The sequence below is a fragment of the Canis lupus genome, chromosome 14 (genome assembly GCF_003254725.2).
Source record: "Canis lupus dingo isolate Sandy chromosome 14, ASM325472v2, whole genome shotgun sequence".
NCBI classification, from domain to species: Eukaryota; Metazoa; Chordata; class Mammalia; order Carnivora; family Canidae; genus Canis; species Canis lupus.
In genome coordinates, this window is record NC_064256.1 from 54,009,727 (window position 1) to 54,027,640 (window position 17,914).

General features: G+C 37.6%; 1 protein-coding gene across 13 annotated transcripts in view; it reads left to right on the top strand.

Moving 5' to 3' along the window:
- Positions 1-17,914, top strand: part of MDFIC (MyoD family inhibitor domain containing) — a 291,855-nt gene that overhangs the window by 226,175 nt on the left and 47,766 nt on the right. For all 13 annotated transcript variants that reach the window (XR_007402123.1, XR_007402122.1, XR_007402124.1 and 10 more), the window contains one exon: positions 14,043-14,318. Coding sequence is in view for 9 of the 13 variants with exons in the window: in XM_049093830.1 (XP_048949787.1) it covers positions 14,043-14,318 (276 nt within the window). In the remaining 4 variants the exon portion in view is untranslated. The remainder of the gene's footprint in view (positions 1-14,042; positions 14,319-17,914) is intronic.

The following is a 17,914-nucleotide window of genomic DNA, read 5'->3' on the forward strand; positions in this document are numbered from 1 at the left end:
TATATACGGTTGATGGCCCCTTTTGGTAACTTCCTAAAAAGTCTTTTATTGGGAGTATTTTGATTCACAGTAAAGTATTTAAGTCAACTTCTGGTCACTTTTCCTGAGAGTGGTCTTATTAGTGAATAATTTATTATGGTAATGGCTTATATGGTAAAGAAGCACAATATCTGAAAGAATATTGCCAGGAAGTATTGATGGAAGCACATTCTGTGATTTTTCTAATATCTGTGTTAATGTTTATCATTTGAATTAGGCAATAAATATATGGTCTAAAGGACTATGGGAGTGTTATCTAGCCATGCTGGCTTTCTATCAGGTCAGCAAATGCGCTGAGCCCTGTTCTGCTTTGGAACTTTGCATGTGTTGTTAGGCTGGCCTGGAACCTTGTTCCTCCTCTTGGTGAGGCATCTTCCCCTTTAGGTCTTTGTTGAAATTCCATGTAAGTATTTGGTAAAAGAGAGCATAACATATAAAGAAAACACAATTTTAGATATAACAGGCACTTCTATAAACACTCTTTGTCTCCAGGTGCTAAGATCTGTTGTTGGTTTTTACTGGCTCCGGTTATTACTTAGGAGTTTTTATCTACTGTTGGAAGGCAGAGCAACATTCTAAATGTTCATGGAATTAATATGAGCTCTATGGTGATGAGTAAATGAGACATTCTCATTTTTCCCATTTCATCTGAATTACAACTAGTAACTGGCCTTTACACATAACACAATGTGTGTGGGCTAGTTGTTACAGGGCTATAGGGTTGAAAATAATTGCTAGAAACTAGTAGGAGTTTTTAAGACCCCAGGTAGATAAACCTGTTCAACTGACCTGTGGCCAATCATTTTATTTTACTTAAATAATTGTAATTGGGAGCTGTAGAATGAACATTATCACTTCTGCCATTTCTTCATTCGTTTGTCTAATGACCACTGGTCTGGTGCTGGAGCAGGTTGTCAGAAGTGCTGGGCACTTAGTAAAGTGCTCATTAAGTGACTATATGAACGAATGAATGACATGTTTCTTTCTACAGAGAAGCATACATACAGTTTGGTAGAGAGAGCAGACCTTTAAACAAATGCTTTAGTTTCCAGCATGTTGACCCAGTGAACATGGGTCACCAATGAAACCTGAGGGACATCTCCTGGAGGAAAGGTTTTATGTGTGTGTGTGTGTGTGTGTGTGTGTGTGTGTGTGTGTATTCCTAAAAAGATAGTAAGAAAGAGTACGTCTTTTTTTCAAGGGCTGCCATTGTCTCTGGATGTGATGATGTCTGGAGCTGTTTCAGAGAGTCTTGTAACTGTGAGGAGAACAGTCAGGTGGAAAAGTTGACGTGTCAAGGATGGCAGTGAAAATATAGAACTTGCAAAATTAATATTGTTAGAGTCCCCCTATCTTTGGATTTCTCGTTATGTAAGCTATTAAATACCTGTAAGCTTCATGTGGGCAGGGTGTTTGTAAATTTTGTAATATCTCTTATGCCTTGAATAGTGCCTGGCACTGTAGTATGGTACTTAACAAGTGTTTTATAATATATATATATAAGTTAGTTTGTCCTTGATGGATTTAGTGGGTTTTAATGGCAAAGTCAGAGAAGAGATGTTTTTAGAAAAGGTCTCAATTGTGTTCATCTTTAAATGTGGTTAATGAGTTTGTTTCTCTGTGTTCAAGCCATTTCTTGGGCCTTATGTTTGGGTGACATTTTATTCCCATAGAGGTTAAAATGTCTTGATACATCGATGGAGATAAGAATCTAAAATTCATAATCTCAAAAAAAATAAAATAAAATAAAATAAAATTCATAATCTCTAAATCAGGCTCCAAAAATTTAAAGTAGCCCTGTAAGGGGGTGGGGAGCGGGTGTGAGATTCCATCTTAGGAGAAGACAAGATAAGAATAAGAAAATCATGTTATTTTTACCTATTCATTTACATATTGAAACCTTTCCATTATGTTTAAGCTGCGGTCTGTTGTTCACATGTAAAAAAAGAATTTAAAATTCACATATGTGAATCTGCCTCCACAGGTTTGGAAAACTTTATTGCACTGATTTTTTTTTTTTTTTTGAATATTGTTTTCAGTTAGGTTGGATAAGCTGCTTGTTCACTATTTCCCTTATGGAGGAAGTGCTCCAGGATCTCCTATAGGAGTTAGGCATGATCATTGGGACCTTCCCAGACTTGGAGTCAATTTTGAGAACTTTGCATGGAGTCCTAAATCTTTAAATTATGTCAGAGAGCATTGTCTATAATGAGAACTGTTCTTAGAACTAAAACACAAAAGGTTTCCTTGTCTCAGGCCATATCTTAAAGGAATTTATTGAAGAGTGAAAAGCTATCCCAATAACAAATACTCACCAGTGAACTTTGTGGGTTATGACCTATCATAAAAGCTCGGGGGAATAACAGTGGAATTTACTTTTTTTCTGATTTACCTTGTATAAGCTACCAGAAATAAATTTCTTTTTAAATGTTCAGTTAGCAGTGCATCGTTTCCTCTGCCTGATTCCCTGTCTTCTAACTGGAACTTCATTTGCATTTCCACTGCTCTAACCTCCAAGAGATACCAGTTTTACTTGTACATTTTAAGTTGGATTTACTTTTAATAAAGGGAGGGGGGAAAAACTTTTAGATATATAATTTGGTACTGACTTTTTAATGCTATTTTCAAGAAGGTCACTTAACTAGTATTTTTGATGCATTTCCCTACACATTGTATGATATCTGTAACTGAATCTTTAATTCCCTTGTTATAGCAGAGAGAATTTCTCGAATCCTTGCTGTAGCTCCACCATCCTCATATTATGCTTTTACAGCAATTCCCTAGACTCATGAAGGTGAAGGATGAAGTTTATAATGGTATTGAATACCAAACTGTTGCTTGATTTATTCAGGAAGGTTGTTATATACTGGGATCAAGTGACAGCTTAAAAGCTAGTATAATTCATCATCATCAGTTAATTTTCACTGGGTGTCCACTGGGTGCTGAACATTGTACAAGGTTCTTTGTCAGCAGGTATGTGCCTGATAAGGTTGATGGAACTCTAAGAAGACGGAATTTTGTCTTTAAGGCACTCGCTATAATCAAAGGCAAATCAGTAAAGGCCCGGTGTTAAGGGCTGTATACAAAACCTATGTAACAAGAACCTTTATTTTTTGAAGGATTTTTGTTAGTAAATTGGAGTCCTGCTCTCATTAATAGCTAGCCTGACACCAGAAGAAAGTGGGTGATGTTGGATGGATCAAGGTTAGGTGTCCGCTACGGTCCAGTCCTTGATTGACTGGCACACAGTTACGTGCGTGTGTGTGTGTGTATACACACAGATACTTTTTATTTCCATGGATATGATCTCAGAATATTCTTAATGAGATCCAATTATCCTTTGAACAAACATATGTGTACTCCGCCTCTCCATAATGAGAGGCAAATCAAAGTCACATTCAGATGAAGCGTCTAGAGCTAGTGTCATGCAGTCGTTCCGCAGACCTCTGGGTGATGTTGATTCCTCCTTTGAGATGGTTCAGAAATGTGATCTCAGTCAAATTTGGATTTAGCTCCTCATGATCTTAAAACTTGTGTTTTAACACACACCTGACTGTATGTTGGTGAAGGAAATACAGGATAGACACAGTGTCAGCTCTCAAGTACAGTACTGGTCTGGGGAATATCCATATTCTCCTGGTGAGGGATGGTACCGAAGCATCTCTTTATGGAGGTTTTTCCCTTGACCTAGGCCCATGTTCTGTAGGCAGTGGATGTGCTTGCTCCAGGATTCTCTGCCAAGATTTCCCTTGTTGAGTGTCCTTCATGACCATAACTGAGAAGGGCTTCGGGGAGGATTCCCTTATAGGGGCCTTAGCCATTCTCTTCTTGTTGTTAACAAGGACTTCGATTCAGGGATTGCCTTAGGGTGGAACTGTCACAAGCCTTTATTGGCTAAGCTAGAGATTTTTCTAGCAATATAATTTCTTTAACATCTTTGTTAGTTGCTTATCAGTACCCTTTTTTGGGAGGTGGTGGAGGAAGACTTCATTTTCTGGTAACTGGCATCCAAAGTTGTGTTGAATAATGATCTTTGACTCTGGTCCCTTGACTTGCCACTTTGGTTTTTGAGCACTGCTCTCCCTCTGTCTCCATGAGGTAGCTTGCTGTCATTAGCATCACTTCTGTGGGTGGTGAGGCTTGACCCTGGCGGCTGCTCCTTCCCTGGACTGTATTCCTTGTGAATGAGTTACATGAACTACTGATGGGCAGTGTGCGCGGGAAGCACCTGGCAGCATCTGTAGTTTCAGGCTGCCCGGTTCTTGCTGCCCTCCCTCTTCCTTTCTCAGCAATTCACATTTACCTAATCAGCACACTAAATTTTGACTGAACACATAATCTGGCTGCTGACATTCAGTTAACATATATGATGCTCTGAACTTTGGTGCTCTCACCTCACTGGCTAGGGGGTCTGTTGCTGCAAGTTGTATGTCTGTGAATTGCACAAAGGCAAGTGGAGGCCAAAATCCAGGCCTGGCCTAACCACCAAGGTATGCACTCAGGCAAGGAAGGCTTTTGAAGTTTGTCTATGCAGAGGGGGAGCACCTATTTGGATTTACACACTAGCAAATTTATTATTTGTGTGTCACTAGCTTTGTGTTGCTTGTAGGTTATAGTAGTGCGCGCTCTCTCTCTTTTTTTCCAGGTGGCTTTTACCACGGCCAGTTAGAATGGAGTTTGTTGTTTTATCATAGCAGCTACTGAAAGCCATAGAAGCCCAATATACCAGTGTATGAGTAGTTTCCTGCAGAGTACCCCAAAGCTCCAGTCTTCATACACACATGATCCGTGTTCCAAGAACTATGGCACGGTATTTTAACTAACTGCTTTGCTACTGGTTCATAGGAGCTACATGTTCTGCGGTAGGATGTAGTGCTCTTCATCCTTTCCATTCTCGGCTTTACTTAGGTGGCTGCACATTTTAACAGCCTACATTTGATGCAGGTTTTTATATTTGATCAGTGTACTTAGCTTCAAGGTTTTTTGACTGGTATCCTTGCTTGACTGGAGAGCTCTGGTCTCATGGGGGAGGGCTAAAGGCACCCATAGGCAGGGATGGGTCGAGGACCTATGTCAGAGAGCAGCTGGGCATCTATCCAAGTGTGTCTATGCATATCTTAAGTGGAAACCTAAGAGTGCTGCGTGCTTCTTTACGGGAGGTCTTCTTATATGCTTTGTGGTCCTTGAAGCCATAATCAGTATGTGAAGTCTCAGAATAAATCCTGAAGTTTCAGATATTTGGGATTGTCAGTGTATACTTTCCTTAGTAGTTACCGAGACTAATTTTACTACGGTATATGTTGTTTGATGTTGTTAAATGAAATATTTCTGACATGTTAAAGGTATGTGAATGCATCCTATCCCATCGTGATAACTAATCAGGTGCTTTTAAAGTGATTACTTATGGGGCAGCTCAGTGGTTTAGTGCCACCTTTGGCTCAGGGCCTGATCCTGGGGACCTAGGATCGAGTCCCACATCAGGCTCCCAGCATGGAGCCTGCTTCTCCCTCTGCCTGTGTCTCTGCCTCTCTCTCTCTCTCTCTCTCTCTGTCTCTCATGAATAAATAAATAAAATCTTTAAAAAAATAAAAACAAGTGAATACTTATAAGAACAGATGTTAATAATTTTTAAAATCTTTTCCTATAAGCCTATGGTGAAACACCAGCAAGGTCAAAGAAGTATTTAACTTAGGGTCTAAAGATTAAAATTTAAGTCGTTGATATCTGATTCTTGTCTTTGTGTTGTTTGGAGAATTCTGAGGAAAGCTATTTGCTAAGACTTAACACTATAATAGTAGAACTTTTCAGGCTTCTGCTTGTTGGCCTATTAATTGGTTTTTTAAAAAACAAAGAAATGTCTTTTATAATTAAAAAAAAAGAAAACATAAAATTTCAGAATGTAAAATAGATTTTTGGAAGATTTTGATTTTGTGGTATCTTTTTATTCATATATTTTCTTTCCTACAAAAAACACTGCCTGTAAGCTATTTATTTTCTACAAAATATAAGTACATATGCATTTATTTAGATGTATAGTTATAAATAATTTTAAGCAGTGGTCACTTTATTAGTTGAATCAAATGTTGGAAATACCTATTGAGTCAGAGAACAAAGGGATACCATGGCAAAGAGAGCCCATCTTCTCTATGGGATTATATCAAAAGACAATATGATCTTTTACTATATAAATAAAGCTTATAGATAATGGTCCATAAGGAAGCTGCTAACTTAAACTGAAAAATATTCTGTCAAGTGTGTGTCACATTATCCACATAAGTTAACTAGAAACTATGATATGTAAGAGCTGGCATAAAATAAAGCCAAATTTGTCATTCATCTGGGGATAGAAACCAATCTTTAAGAAAAGCTACACTGGAGGGAATATAATAAAAATTTCTTGTTGTTTGTTGGCTTACTGCTGGGGACTTTTCAGTAAAATGTGCAGATCTTAAAAGAAAATGCTGATTATTTTCCTTAATAATCCTTATATTTTCCTGTATTTTTCAATCAAGTTATTTTTCTGGAAAATGAAAGATAATGTTTGTGTATTTTTTTGAAACCTGCTTATTTATAAAAAGGTTTTCCGTTGATTTATAGGGGGAAAAATCCCTAGTCAGAGAATTAAAAATTAAAGTCAAATAGTAAATCAGCAAGAAATGACAGGAAAATTGTGTAGGGAAGAGTAAGTAAAGTGAAAAACAGTGGTATGAAACTGGGAAGTGTTAAACCGGTCCATACACATGGTGATTTTCCTCATTTGGCCAGTGAAGGTCCTAATGCCCAGGGTAATGAAGTCACTTTCTCAGGCTCACAGAACCAGGAAATACTGACTCTAGAATTCAGACCCTAGTGGGTCTCGTTCAAAGTCTATGCCCTTCCCTGCATCTGCCAATGCCAGTGTCTTTTGGCGGAAAACGGCAGCCGTTGTGCACAAATTATTCCTGATACAAAGGGACCAACTTGTCTGATTCACCTGGGACTGTCCTGGTTCCCAAACTAAAAGTTCTGCATCCCAGCACCTTCCTTAGTCCTGACTAAACGAGATGGTTGGTCACTCTACTGGATTTCCTATCAGCTGTGGTGAAGATAAAAATTGATTTCGAATGGCAAAGTCATACCAGGGTCCTTTTCCTACAGAACTACATGATGTAGTCAGTAATCATCAGCTTCTACATTGTAAAGCTCCTCTGCTGTCTTCTAAGATTAACCACGGGCTGTGGATTTGGCACTTGTCTTCCTACTGCTACTAATGTCCCGTTGCTTGCTTTCTTGTGGAATGTGCTATCTTTTGGGTCATTTGGGCTAGGGGTCAGCCAGTTCACATACTTGTATATATAATGTGCATTGTTAATAGGACTTGATAGGAGCTATTAGCGTTTTATAACAGCGAGTCCCAGCATTAATCCCATGGCTCAAAAAAAGTTTGTTTCTTATGGAACGGTATAGGATGAGCATTCCAGGTCAGTGAGAGGCTCTCCTCCCTGCTGCCCTGCAGATTCCTTCTGTTTGGTTTCTCCAACATGCCTAAGATACTTCCCTAGGCTGTGGTCAAAGCTGGGTTGCTGGCAAGTGCAAGAAAGAAAGTATAGAGGACACACCCCAGGCTTAGGCCTAGGCTTGGAAGCAGCAGAAATAATTTCTGCTCTCATTCTTTCAAAGTGAACATGGATACGTGGCTGAACTGAGCCGCAGGGAAGTCTGGGGAAGTGGGTTCGCCAAGAGCCCAGGACAATGGGGAGCATGAATTTGAGAAAAGAGCTAGCAGTACTCACTCTTTTAGGCCCTACTGAAATATGTTTAAGTACTTGCTAAATGTTCTTTACCCAATGAAGAAAATGATTGATTCTCCAAACAACCTCTAAAAGTTTATCCTTTTGTTTGGGAAGAGGTATTTGCAACCCCTGCCAGTGATGACTGATGAATTACTGTTAAAAATGCTGTCATCATAAGACAGTCTTCTCCATCCTGTGCATTCTCAGTCCTGTCGACAGAATTGACTTGGCATTCTCAAAGTGATCAATGTTCCCAAAAGGTCACAATTTCAAAATATATTCCACCGTGTTAATATACACATTAAATAAAGTGAAGATGTAATATGTGATGAAAAAGTTCAGAGGCTCAAGAGGTAAATAAAAATTTTCGGATATGCCTTTGGAGGGGAACTGAGGAAACAGGTAGAAAATGCCAGGAGCCCCCAGACTGTGGAAGTGTTGGAGTACCAGGCCGATCTAGGGTACACCAAGAAAGGCTTGCATCAAGCTGAGGAACAGAGGTGGCCATTAGCACATTTATTTTAGTTGATTTTAGCCTAAGTTTACATTATAACAAATAAAAGTGTTACACATTAGTGCTTCTTGAAGTGACTTTTAAAGCTGTTATTGTATATAGATGCATATTATATGTATTTATAGTAATACTTCATTTTATTCATATATATAATCTCTATATATATGCATGTTATATGTATATAGAATAAAACACTATTTTATTTATATGTAATCTTTAACATTTTAGTGGTTGTGCATGCATGTGTGCACATGGGCATGTTTGTCTCTGTTCCATGGTGACCACAGGGTAGCATAATATTGAGCACCACCCAGTAAAAGCTTCGTTAACTATCTCTGGGACAAGTAAATTTGGTTCATACTGAGTCACCTCCCTCCCCCGACAGAATTTTATTTTGATAATTTTGTTACAATTTTAAATTCTAAGCATTTAAAATTTGTTGTGTCTGTGTACAACCACCTTTTAAACTGGGTACATGGTATGAGAATTCTTTTGTAATTTTATTAAATCTGATTTGTGAAAGAGAGCAGAGACTGAAGATGACTTGCACAAACTAATAGATTATATGCTATAACAAAATGTTGCTTTATATTGCCACTCCAGCAGCTGCAGTTTCAAGTGTAGTTATTACTGGCTACAATATCACCCAGGTTTTTTTTTTTTTTTTTAATTATCAAAAGAAGTTCAGGCTATTGACTCATTACTCCCATATTTATAATTCTTATTGAAAATCACTGGATTTAATTCTATTGGTTTCCTTCCTGATTGAAAACATTTGAACCCAGAAAGCACAGTATTTCTTAAGACATTTGTAACTATTCATCACGGATATTAAAATTACAATCATGCACCATTGTGTGAGCAGTGATTTAAAAAAAAAATTCTTTACACTTATGGTAAGCGGGTGACCAATGCTATCCTGGTTTGAAGATGCTGAATGTTCATATAACTGGTATTTGAAATTTTGATGTGTATTGCATTCGTTACTGAATATCAAGAATACATTTTTTTGCTCATATAGAGGAAGTTTAAAATGGGGTCTTTTGTAGAAGCACCCATCCTGTTTAGAATGATATAACAGATGCTGAATGTTCACATATCAAACAAAATGCCAGCTTTCTGTAGAAAAGAGGTGTCAAAAAGTTTCTTTGTACCTTTAACGCATGTGATTATGTAGTACAAAATGCAGAGTTTGTAAAATTTCTTGAATATACAGGCAAAAAAATGAATAATTCAAAACAACTCATAAGTTCTACATTCTATTGTCCCTTTATAACGCAGGCAGAAGATAGCAGTGCGCTCCCAATAGAGCTGAATTTGCACAAGTTACACCTCTGAAAATGCCAGATGGTCTATGGTCTACTTTTGAGAGCTGTCACATATGTAAAGATTTGAAAAAAGAAAGACAGCTGAATGAGAGCAGTGGATCATTAAAGGGAGAGTGAGGGTCCCTAGGCATCACTGGTGTTTTAAGAAGCATTGTGTCGTTCCCATATTAGTGTGCTTTTTTTTTTTTTTTTTTAAAGCCATACACAACTTTTACACAGTAAGGGAAAGAAATCTGTTTAAAGCCAAGTAGTTAGGGTTTAATCAGTGACATGTTTTTGTTCTTTATTTGAGAATAAAATCATGTTTCCAACTTGGTTTTACTTATAATTTTACCATAAGATTCAAGTCACACCCATGAAAAATTAGCAGTGAAGTTAAAATAAATGTTAAGCTAGCTAACACTTGGAGGGTTTATCCAGTTTTCATTTGATTTACATACTGCATGTATCTGACCAAATCATAAAACTAAGAAATTGTGTTAATGTTAAAAACCTGATGTAAAGAGCTAATACTTGGTTGTTACCTGACCATCGTACAAACTATAGTAGAAATAATTAAGTGACAGTGAAACAAAAATAAATGTACTATCATTTATCTGCCAACAGAAATAGATATCATTTTGAAGATTGAAATGTAGATAAATCATTAAGGATATGTTTGAATACCACTCAAGCCATACCCGGTAATTTGCAAATAGTCAATTTTGATAGTAGAAAAAGGTCAGATCTGTCAGTTTGAGAATTTGGTGGCAGGACATAGTTGTCTTTTACCACCTTTATTTTTATTTATTGAAAATGTTTAACCATGACATATTAATTTTAAATTTATCTTGGATTATGGACTATGACAGGGCATTTTTGATTGATAAGAAGTCTCCTTAGCATTGGTCAGTTGGACATTTCACTTAACCAAGCTCTCTGATTGCTTGAAATATTCTTTTCAGAGAAAAAGTGGCCCAAAACATTCCATTTATTTGGCGAGATTACTGGTAAGTGCTCTGAAAAGAACATCAAATTAGGTTTAACTGTCTTCTTTGGCATCCCTTTAAATACATATGCATAACTCTCTATGTTCAATAGCAGTCATTAGGATGTCATTCTAGTTGATACAAGAAGCTACAGGAGCAGCAGATTAATCTCTAGATCAAATGATTGCACACCCATAAGAAATAGGTCTCCTTTTGCAGATGCCTTGTCCATTTTTGTTACGAGAAGGTCATATGTAGCTGCTAAACAGAGAAGTGACCGTTTTTGTTTTCCATCAAGAGTAAGGAAAAAAACAAAATATTTTGAAATATTTTCCCACTATTACTTTGTAGTAGTCCCAAATATTTAATTTTTAGATAATCATCCTCCTTTATCGCTGAAGAACTGAAAAACTGTATGAGGAGTTCATAGGCTAGTTAACAAATCAGATATTAATGTTAACAGATTTGGTAGGAAAGCATGCTTTTGTTAAGTAAATACATGAATGTTTTTTTTTCTTGAAATATGCACATTCATGAATGGACTGTTTTGATATGTTAAGATATTTTTCTTTAAGAGACATAGGATATGTGAACAAGAATTGAAGTAAACAATGTGTGCTAAAGACTTACTCAACTGCAAACTGTCGTCTTTGTCAAAAATATATATACTGTTTTAGCTAATCCCCAGATCACAGATAATCAGGCCCTTTTAGACATTGTCAATGCCACGTATAATTGCTAAGCTTTGCATGCAATACCTTTTCTAAATGGAAGACTTCCTAGTGTTCAGATTTAATTTATATTTCATAACTGTTCATAATTATAAATGGGAAAGAAGACCAATAAGAACAGCAGTTTTTGATTTTGAAAATCCAGGAAATTACAAAATAGTTGAATTTTGGCAACGAATGGTTTTAGTTCTTTCTGTTTTTTGCCCAACTGCTATGATTGATAGCTTTGCCTAGGAGCTACTCAATGAATGTAAATGTTGATTTGAATAATCTCATTACTTAACCAATGTAAACAAATAACATTTGGGGCTGGGGGGAGAGGAGTCAGGATTCTTTAGCTGCAAAAACCAGAATCCATTTTTGGCTAACTGAAATAGAGAAAAAAAAAATTGATTACCACACAGACCCTCCCAACAGTTACACAGCCAAGGATCATTCCCATCCATTCATTGAGGCTTCTCTGTTGAAAACCCCACTGCTGTACCATTAGCACACGGTCTACTAGGGAGTGGATATTGGACACCGCACCCCACTGCCAGGACCAGTAAACGCCTTCTTTACCGTCTGCTGAGAAGGAGGTGCCGCCTCCCTGGTGTGGCTGCGTGGAAGTCATACCTGTGCTTGGTAGGACTTAGGTCGCATACCTGCCCTCTAGCTGCAGAGGAATCTGGGAATGGGACAGAGGAATTGACAAAATCTGCGAGGGTGTTCAGAAATGCCAGGCAGCACAAATGATGAATAGTCATCCTACTTTTTTTATGATTCATTGTCCAAAGAATCAAATTTGTCTCTCCTCAGTGTCATGGTATTAAGCCTCTTCTGTTTTCTTTTAAAGATTTTATTGATATATTTGAGAAAGAGAGAAAGTGTGTGTGCACAAGCTCCTGAGAGCACAAGCAGGGAGAGGGGCAGAGGGAGAAGCAGACTCCTGCCTGAGCAGGGAGCCTGAGGAGCTGATCTCAGAACTCTGGGATCATGACCTGAGCTGAAACTAAAAGTCGGGTGCTTAGCCAACTGAGCCACCCAGGCACCCCTCATATTTGTTTTTCAATCTGGAATGTTTTGCTTTTCATATATAGGCATTTAATCCATCTGTAGTTTATTTCTATAAGCTGTGTATGCACTTGTATGTGCACACACACACATATCTTTGGAGCTCTCTCTGCTTTTCCCCTGGTTATCTGACTGTGCCTGGACCAACATCACTTGGCCTTAGTTCCTGTAGTTTCTTAAGAAGACTAATTATGCACTAAGGGAAGTGTCGTAACCCTCTTTTTCTTCCTTAAAATTGCTTTAGTGATTCTTGGTTGCTCTTCCTTATAAATTTTTGGATCAGCTGCTCGAGTTCCATGTAAAAGCCTGTTGGAAATTTTATGGGAATTACACTAAATAAATAAACTGGGTAGAATTAAAATTTACTCTACATTTGGTAGGATTTTATGTCCTTGAGTTTTGTTCTGTGGTTTTTGCCATAAAAATCTCTGCCCATTTTGTCCTAGCTTAATTCTTAGATACTTATGGGAAGGTTTTGGTGGCTTATTTTTTTCTTTTTTTCCTTTATGTTGTGAAGAGTTCATTTTTTTCTTATTTGCTGCTTGGTGACTATTGGCATAGAGGAACTTTGTTGATTTTAATATGGTTGATCTTGTATGTATCTTATTTAATTCTTATTTCACAATTTGTAGTCTAAATTTCCCTGAGAACCTTCAAATTATGTATACATCTCAAAAATATTTTTTCTCAGACCTTTTATTTCTTTTTCATGTTATATTGCTTTCGCAAGGACCTCCAGTGTAATGTCAAATAAGAGGGATGAAGCTGGGCTGCTTTTTCTTGGTTCTGACCTAAATGGGGACATTTCTAAAGTGCTGACATTTAATTCGGGCAGATTTGTTTTATCAGATTAAGAGGAAGCTCTCTTCTATTCCCAACTTTTCATAATGGTTTATTTTTGTACTAAATTAAAAAAATAAATAAATACAGAAAAGGTTTTCTCCGGGATTTATTTATTTATTTATTTATTTTATTTTATTTTATTTTATTTTTTCCTCCGGGATTTAAAGTGAAATTGAAGGGGTGGGTGCCTGGCTGGCCTCAGTCAGAAGAGCGTGCAACTCTTGATCTTGGGGTCATGAGTTGGAGCCCCTTATTGGGTGTAGAAATTACTTAAATAAATAAAACTCTTTTAAAAATTAAAATAAGATGAAACTGAAAAGAAAACAACTGTATTTCTGTATTGTCCAGTTTTGATACTTGGATTCATTGTTCTTTTCCTTTTATCCAAAAAGATGATTAAGTATTTCATCCCATTATCAGGGATAGTAAGAAAATATTGCTGTGTTTCTAGTACACAAAAGAGGGACCCAGTACATAGAAAATAAATACTTGCCGTTGAATGAGTGTGGAGTGACCTTTTCAGATTTCCAACTTAAATTTTCTTAAAACACAAAACAGTCTTTCTCGTTATATTCAAATTCGTTGTATAAAGTCACTTTTGATGACCCTGCTCCCACTTTCGTTTTTTTACTAATTGTTTTCTCTCTGTCCATATTTATTAATATTTTACTTCTTTCTTTCTATTTTATAGAATCATGGGTGTAAAGCCTAGAAAAAAAAGTCTGTGACTGAATATATGTTGACGATTTTCAAATATTTCTTTTTTAACTGGAGAAACTTTTCCTGTCGTCTAGCCCAACCCCAGCGCTTGCCTCAGCTTCCGACATGCTCAGAGGAACCAAGCGAGGAGGAAACCAGCAAGATAAAGAACGGCCACACAAGTCTGAGCAATGGGAATGGAATTCACCATGGGGCCAAACACGTATCTGCAGATAATCGAAGACTTTCAGCACCTGTTTCTCACAAAATGCATAGAAAAATTCAGTCCAGCTTGTCTGTAAACAGCGATATCAGTAAGAAGAGTAAAGTAAATGCTGTCTTTTCCCAAAAGACAGGCTCTTCACCTGAAGGTAAGTTTGAGAATTATGCTTATTTTATTTGACCAGATACAAAGTCATATTCACCAATAACTACTTGATCAAGCAAACATGATTGAGGAAACTTGCTTATCTTTCAGACAATGGGAATTTTGGTAAAATGCAACCTCTCCAAAGGGAAACCCAGGCTAGGAAGGGGAGTGCCAGCAGCTGACATCCTGCTCTAGATTCTTGTCTTCTAGAGTGAAGAGTCATTACTTTAAATAGAATTGATACACTTAACTGTTTCTCATACCACATTTAAAAATACAAATGCAACATGCTAGTGGTGGATGCATGTATTTTGTCTATCCCTGATTCATGTGTTATTATGTGGTTCAGTGATAAGATTACCTGCTTAGATTTGTCTTGCAAATCAGTTCTTAAAAATGCAAAACTAAAAAGAGAAAAAGATTTGATTTTTTTTTTTTTTTTTTTTATCCTTGCCAGGGAGTGGGCGAGGGGATCTCTGGCTTCACTGGCTAGCATCTTCTAGCCACCAGTACTGCCACCCCCTCTGGCCCTACCTCATTCCCTGCTCACTGTGCTTTGGCCTGTAGTTTCTCCTGTGCAGCTACGTGGGCATTCCCTGACCTCTCAGGAGCCAGTTATTACGTCTTCTGCTTCATCCTCCCCTTGGCCAGGTTAAATACTCTAAACCAGGTAGAGATTTTCTTCAGTATAACACAAACCCATCTGATGACAATGAGTTTACAACCCACAGACTCGTCTTAAAAAAATAGCTTGCCATATTATGTATTTTTTAAAAAAGAATAGTCTCCCTACCATATGTAAGGTCCCAGATTTCTGCCAGCCTATCCATGTTCCTCTGTTCTTCCTTTTTCCTCTCCTTTAGCCGTTCTTGGGATCAAATAACTCAAGTCTGTTTCTTAAATATAGATGTAGATAGATATTTCCTCCTCTGGTTCAGGTATATCTGATTTTTTTCCTTATTCCCCTTACCTTTCAATTTTAATTACCATGAAATCTTAAATAAGGAAAAATCTGTCGATGCTTCTGTGAAGTTGGCCATGCTTATTCATAGAGATAAATTGAGTTGTAAATAGGAAATTGTATTGAGAGTTACCAAGAATGAGTGGGAGAAAGGATATTACATTTTGGCTACAGGTGTCTCAAACTCAACTGAGGTAGAGTGTTAAGTTGATCAAATGATATGGTAATAAATGGTCTGCATAGTTCCAGGTCAGTGACACTACTTTCCAAACTAATTAGATTGAAAGGGACATGATTGACACTTTAAAATGAGTTTGACATGTAAGCTGTATGGTCATCTCTGAAGCAGAGGTAGGCTGTTAACTAAACTGGCTCTCCAAGGAGTTGGGAAGGCAATGCAATTTTCTTTAGAGTATCTTTGCTTCTAGGTGATTGGGTGAAATAATTGAAATCTACTTGTTTTATACATTTGAATTTACTTATCACAGCCTTAACCTTTTATTTGCCATTTGATATTTACTTATTTTAAAGAACGGTCTCTCAATCCAACCTGAAAGGTACATATACATCCAACTCGAGATAGCTTCCGGAATTTTTAAAATTTTTTCCGTTATTTGCTTATTTTTAAAATCGTGTCTGAAGTTATTTTTGATAGAAGAATGCAGGTTTTTTTTTTTTTTAAGATTTTTATTTATTAGAGAGAGCGTGTGTGAGTGGAGGGAGGGGCAGAGAGAGAGAAAGAATCTTAAACAGGCTCCATGCCCAACACGGAGCTGGACGTGGGGTTCAGTCCCTCAATTCTGAGATCATGACCTGAGCTGAAATCAAGAGTCAGATGCTTAACCAGTGGAGCCACCCAGGTGCCCTAGGAGTGCAGCTTCCTAAGTAACATACAAACAAGGAAGAAAATCAGTAGTGTTGAAAGAGTTGTACTCTCCCTGTTTATCTCCTCCTCTTCCTCACTCAGTCCTGTGAGTATGTGAGGGAGATAAGGATTAAGGATAATCCTGCTCTATCACAAAATCTTTTCCAGATTGGACTGGGGGTACAAGTAATATGAAATACAAATGAAGAGGTCTAAATACATCATACAATGTCCTATCCAGAACTTAGCTGTGAGGCTATAGAATTTAGCCAACTCTATGTTCCTTTTGTTGTAACTGCTCAAATCTAGATGGATATTTCCTTGTCCCGGTTCATATATTCTCCAAATTAGGTATTCTTCTGCTTTTTGATGCTTTTTAAAGTTGGGCCCTGACTTTTCAGTTTTGAAGTTAAAATTTCTTCTCTGGCAATGTGCTGTAGTTCAATAAAAAAGGACAGAACTGGTAGATGGCAAGTGAAAGTACAAAAGGTGCGAGCTCGGCCACCAGCTCTCTGGGTTATTCGGGTTTCTCTGGAGCTTTTTCTATAAAATGGTTTGGAGTAGAAATCTTCCAAGTTAGGTTGGGTTCCAAGATTCTGTGATGCTGTCCTCACAGCAAAACTGCTTTGCTTCAGGCAGGTTTCTTGCTCTACAGAATATGTGATTCCTGGTTGAGCAGAAATTTAATATGTGCTGAGTTGGGACAGGGCAATGGCAGGAATGGTTTTGTTGAACAGGGATAGTATCTGGATTTCAGGAGGTCTGTATGTCAGAACAGTTAGTCTTGAACAGGCTTGATTTAGGACATGAAGAGAAATGGATAAAAGTTATTTCAAAAAAAGGAGAGGTTTAATAGTTTTCTCAGTTTGGTTTTTGTTTCACATTTTCTTAACAGTTTTTATTGTCAATGCCTGTTCCTCTTACAGTAAAATGAGCAAATGAATAGCAAAGTAATATCCATTGTAAGCCTCAAAATCAGCTAATCATAGTTTGACATTGTGTTTTTTTCTGTACAAATGGTGCTTGTGGTTATTTTTGTGTTGCCCATAAAAGTGACAAGTAGGCATTTTTCTGGCTAAGATGATGGAATTAACTATTTTATTTTGCTTCATTAAGAGAAGGAAGGGCCTCTTTGCTGACCAAGTTTGGAAAAACTGAAAGATATGCACCTCTTGCTTACACAGAGCTAAAGACTGACCCAGCCCCATAACTGAGCCAGCATGTTGGCGACATCTCGTAAGATGAAACTGTGGGTTAGGTACAGCCTGGGTGCAACTAGGAATGTGCACCATCCAATCTCTTCTTAAGCTATGTTGATTCGTCAGTTAACTCATTCTGTGTTCCTCCTTCACTCACATGATCTCATTTTACCCTCCCCAAAGCACTGTAAGTCAGTCGACTCTATGTAATTATCTAATTGGGCCTCAGTTTTCTCATTTATAAAAGACAGGCCAAGTGAACCCACTGACATCAATTGGTATATGGTAGAGATGAGATTGAACCCTAGACGTTCTGGCTCCACCGTCTATGCTCTTAAGCACTGGTATTTTGCCTTATTAAATTTCCCTGAGGTAAAGGTAATTACTGGTCACTCCACCACTGGATGGTGACTGGGTCACCTAGGGGTTAGGCAAGGATCTTCTTATACATGTGCCTTCTAGAAGCCTTTCTTACTAAAACTTTGAAAGGAATTTACACGCTTTTGCCCTGTGCTTGTTTTCCTTTCCTACCAGACTGTAAATTCTTTAGGAGGCTAGACTTACCTGAGTCT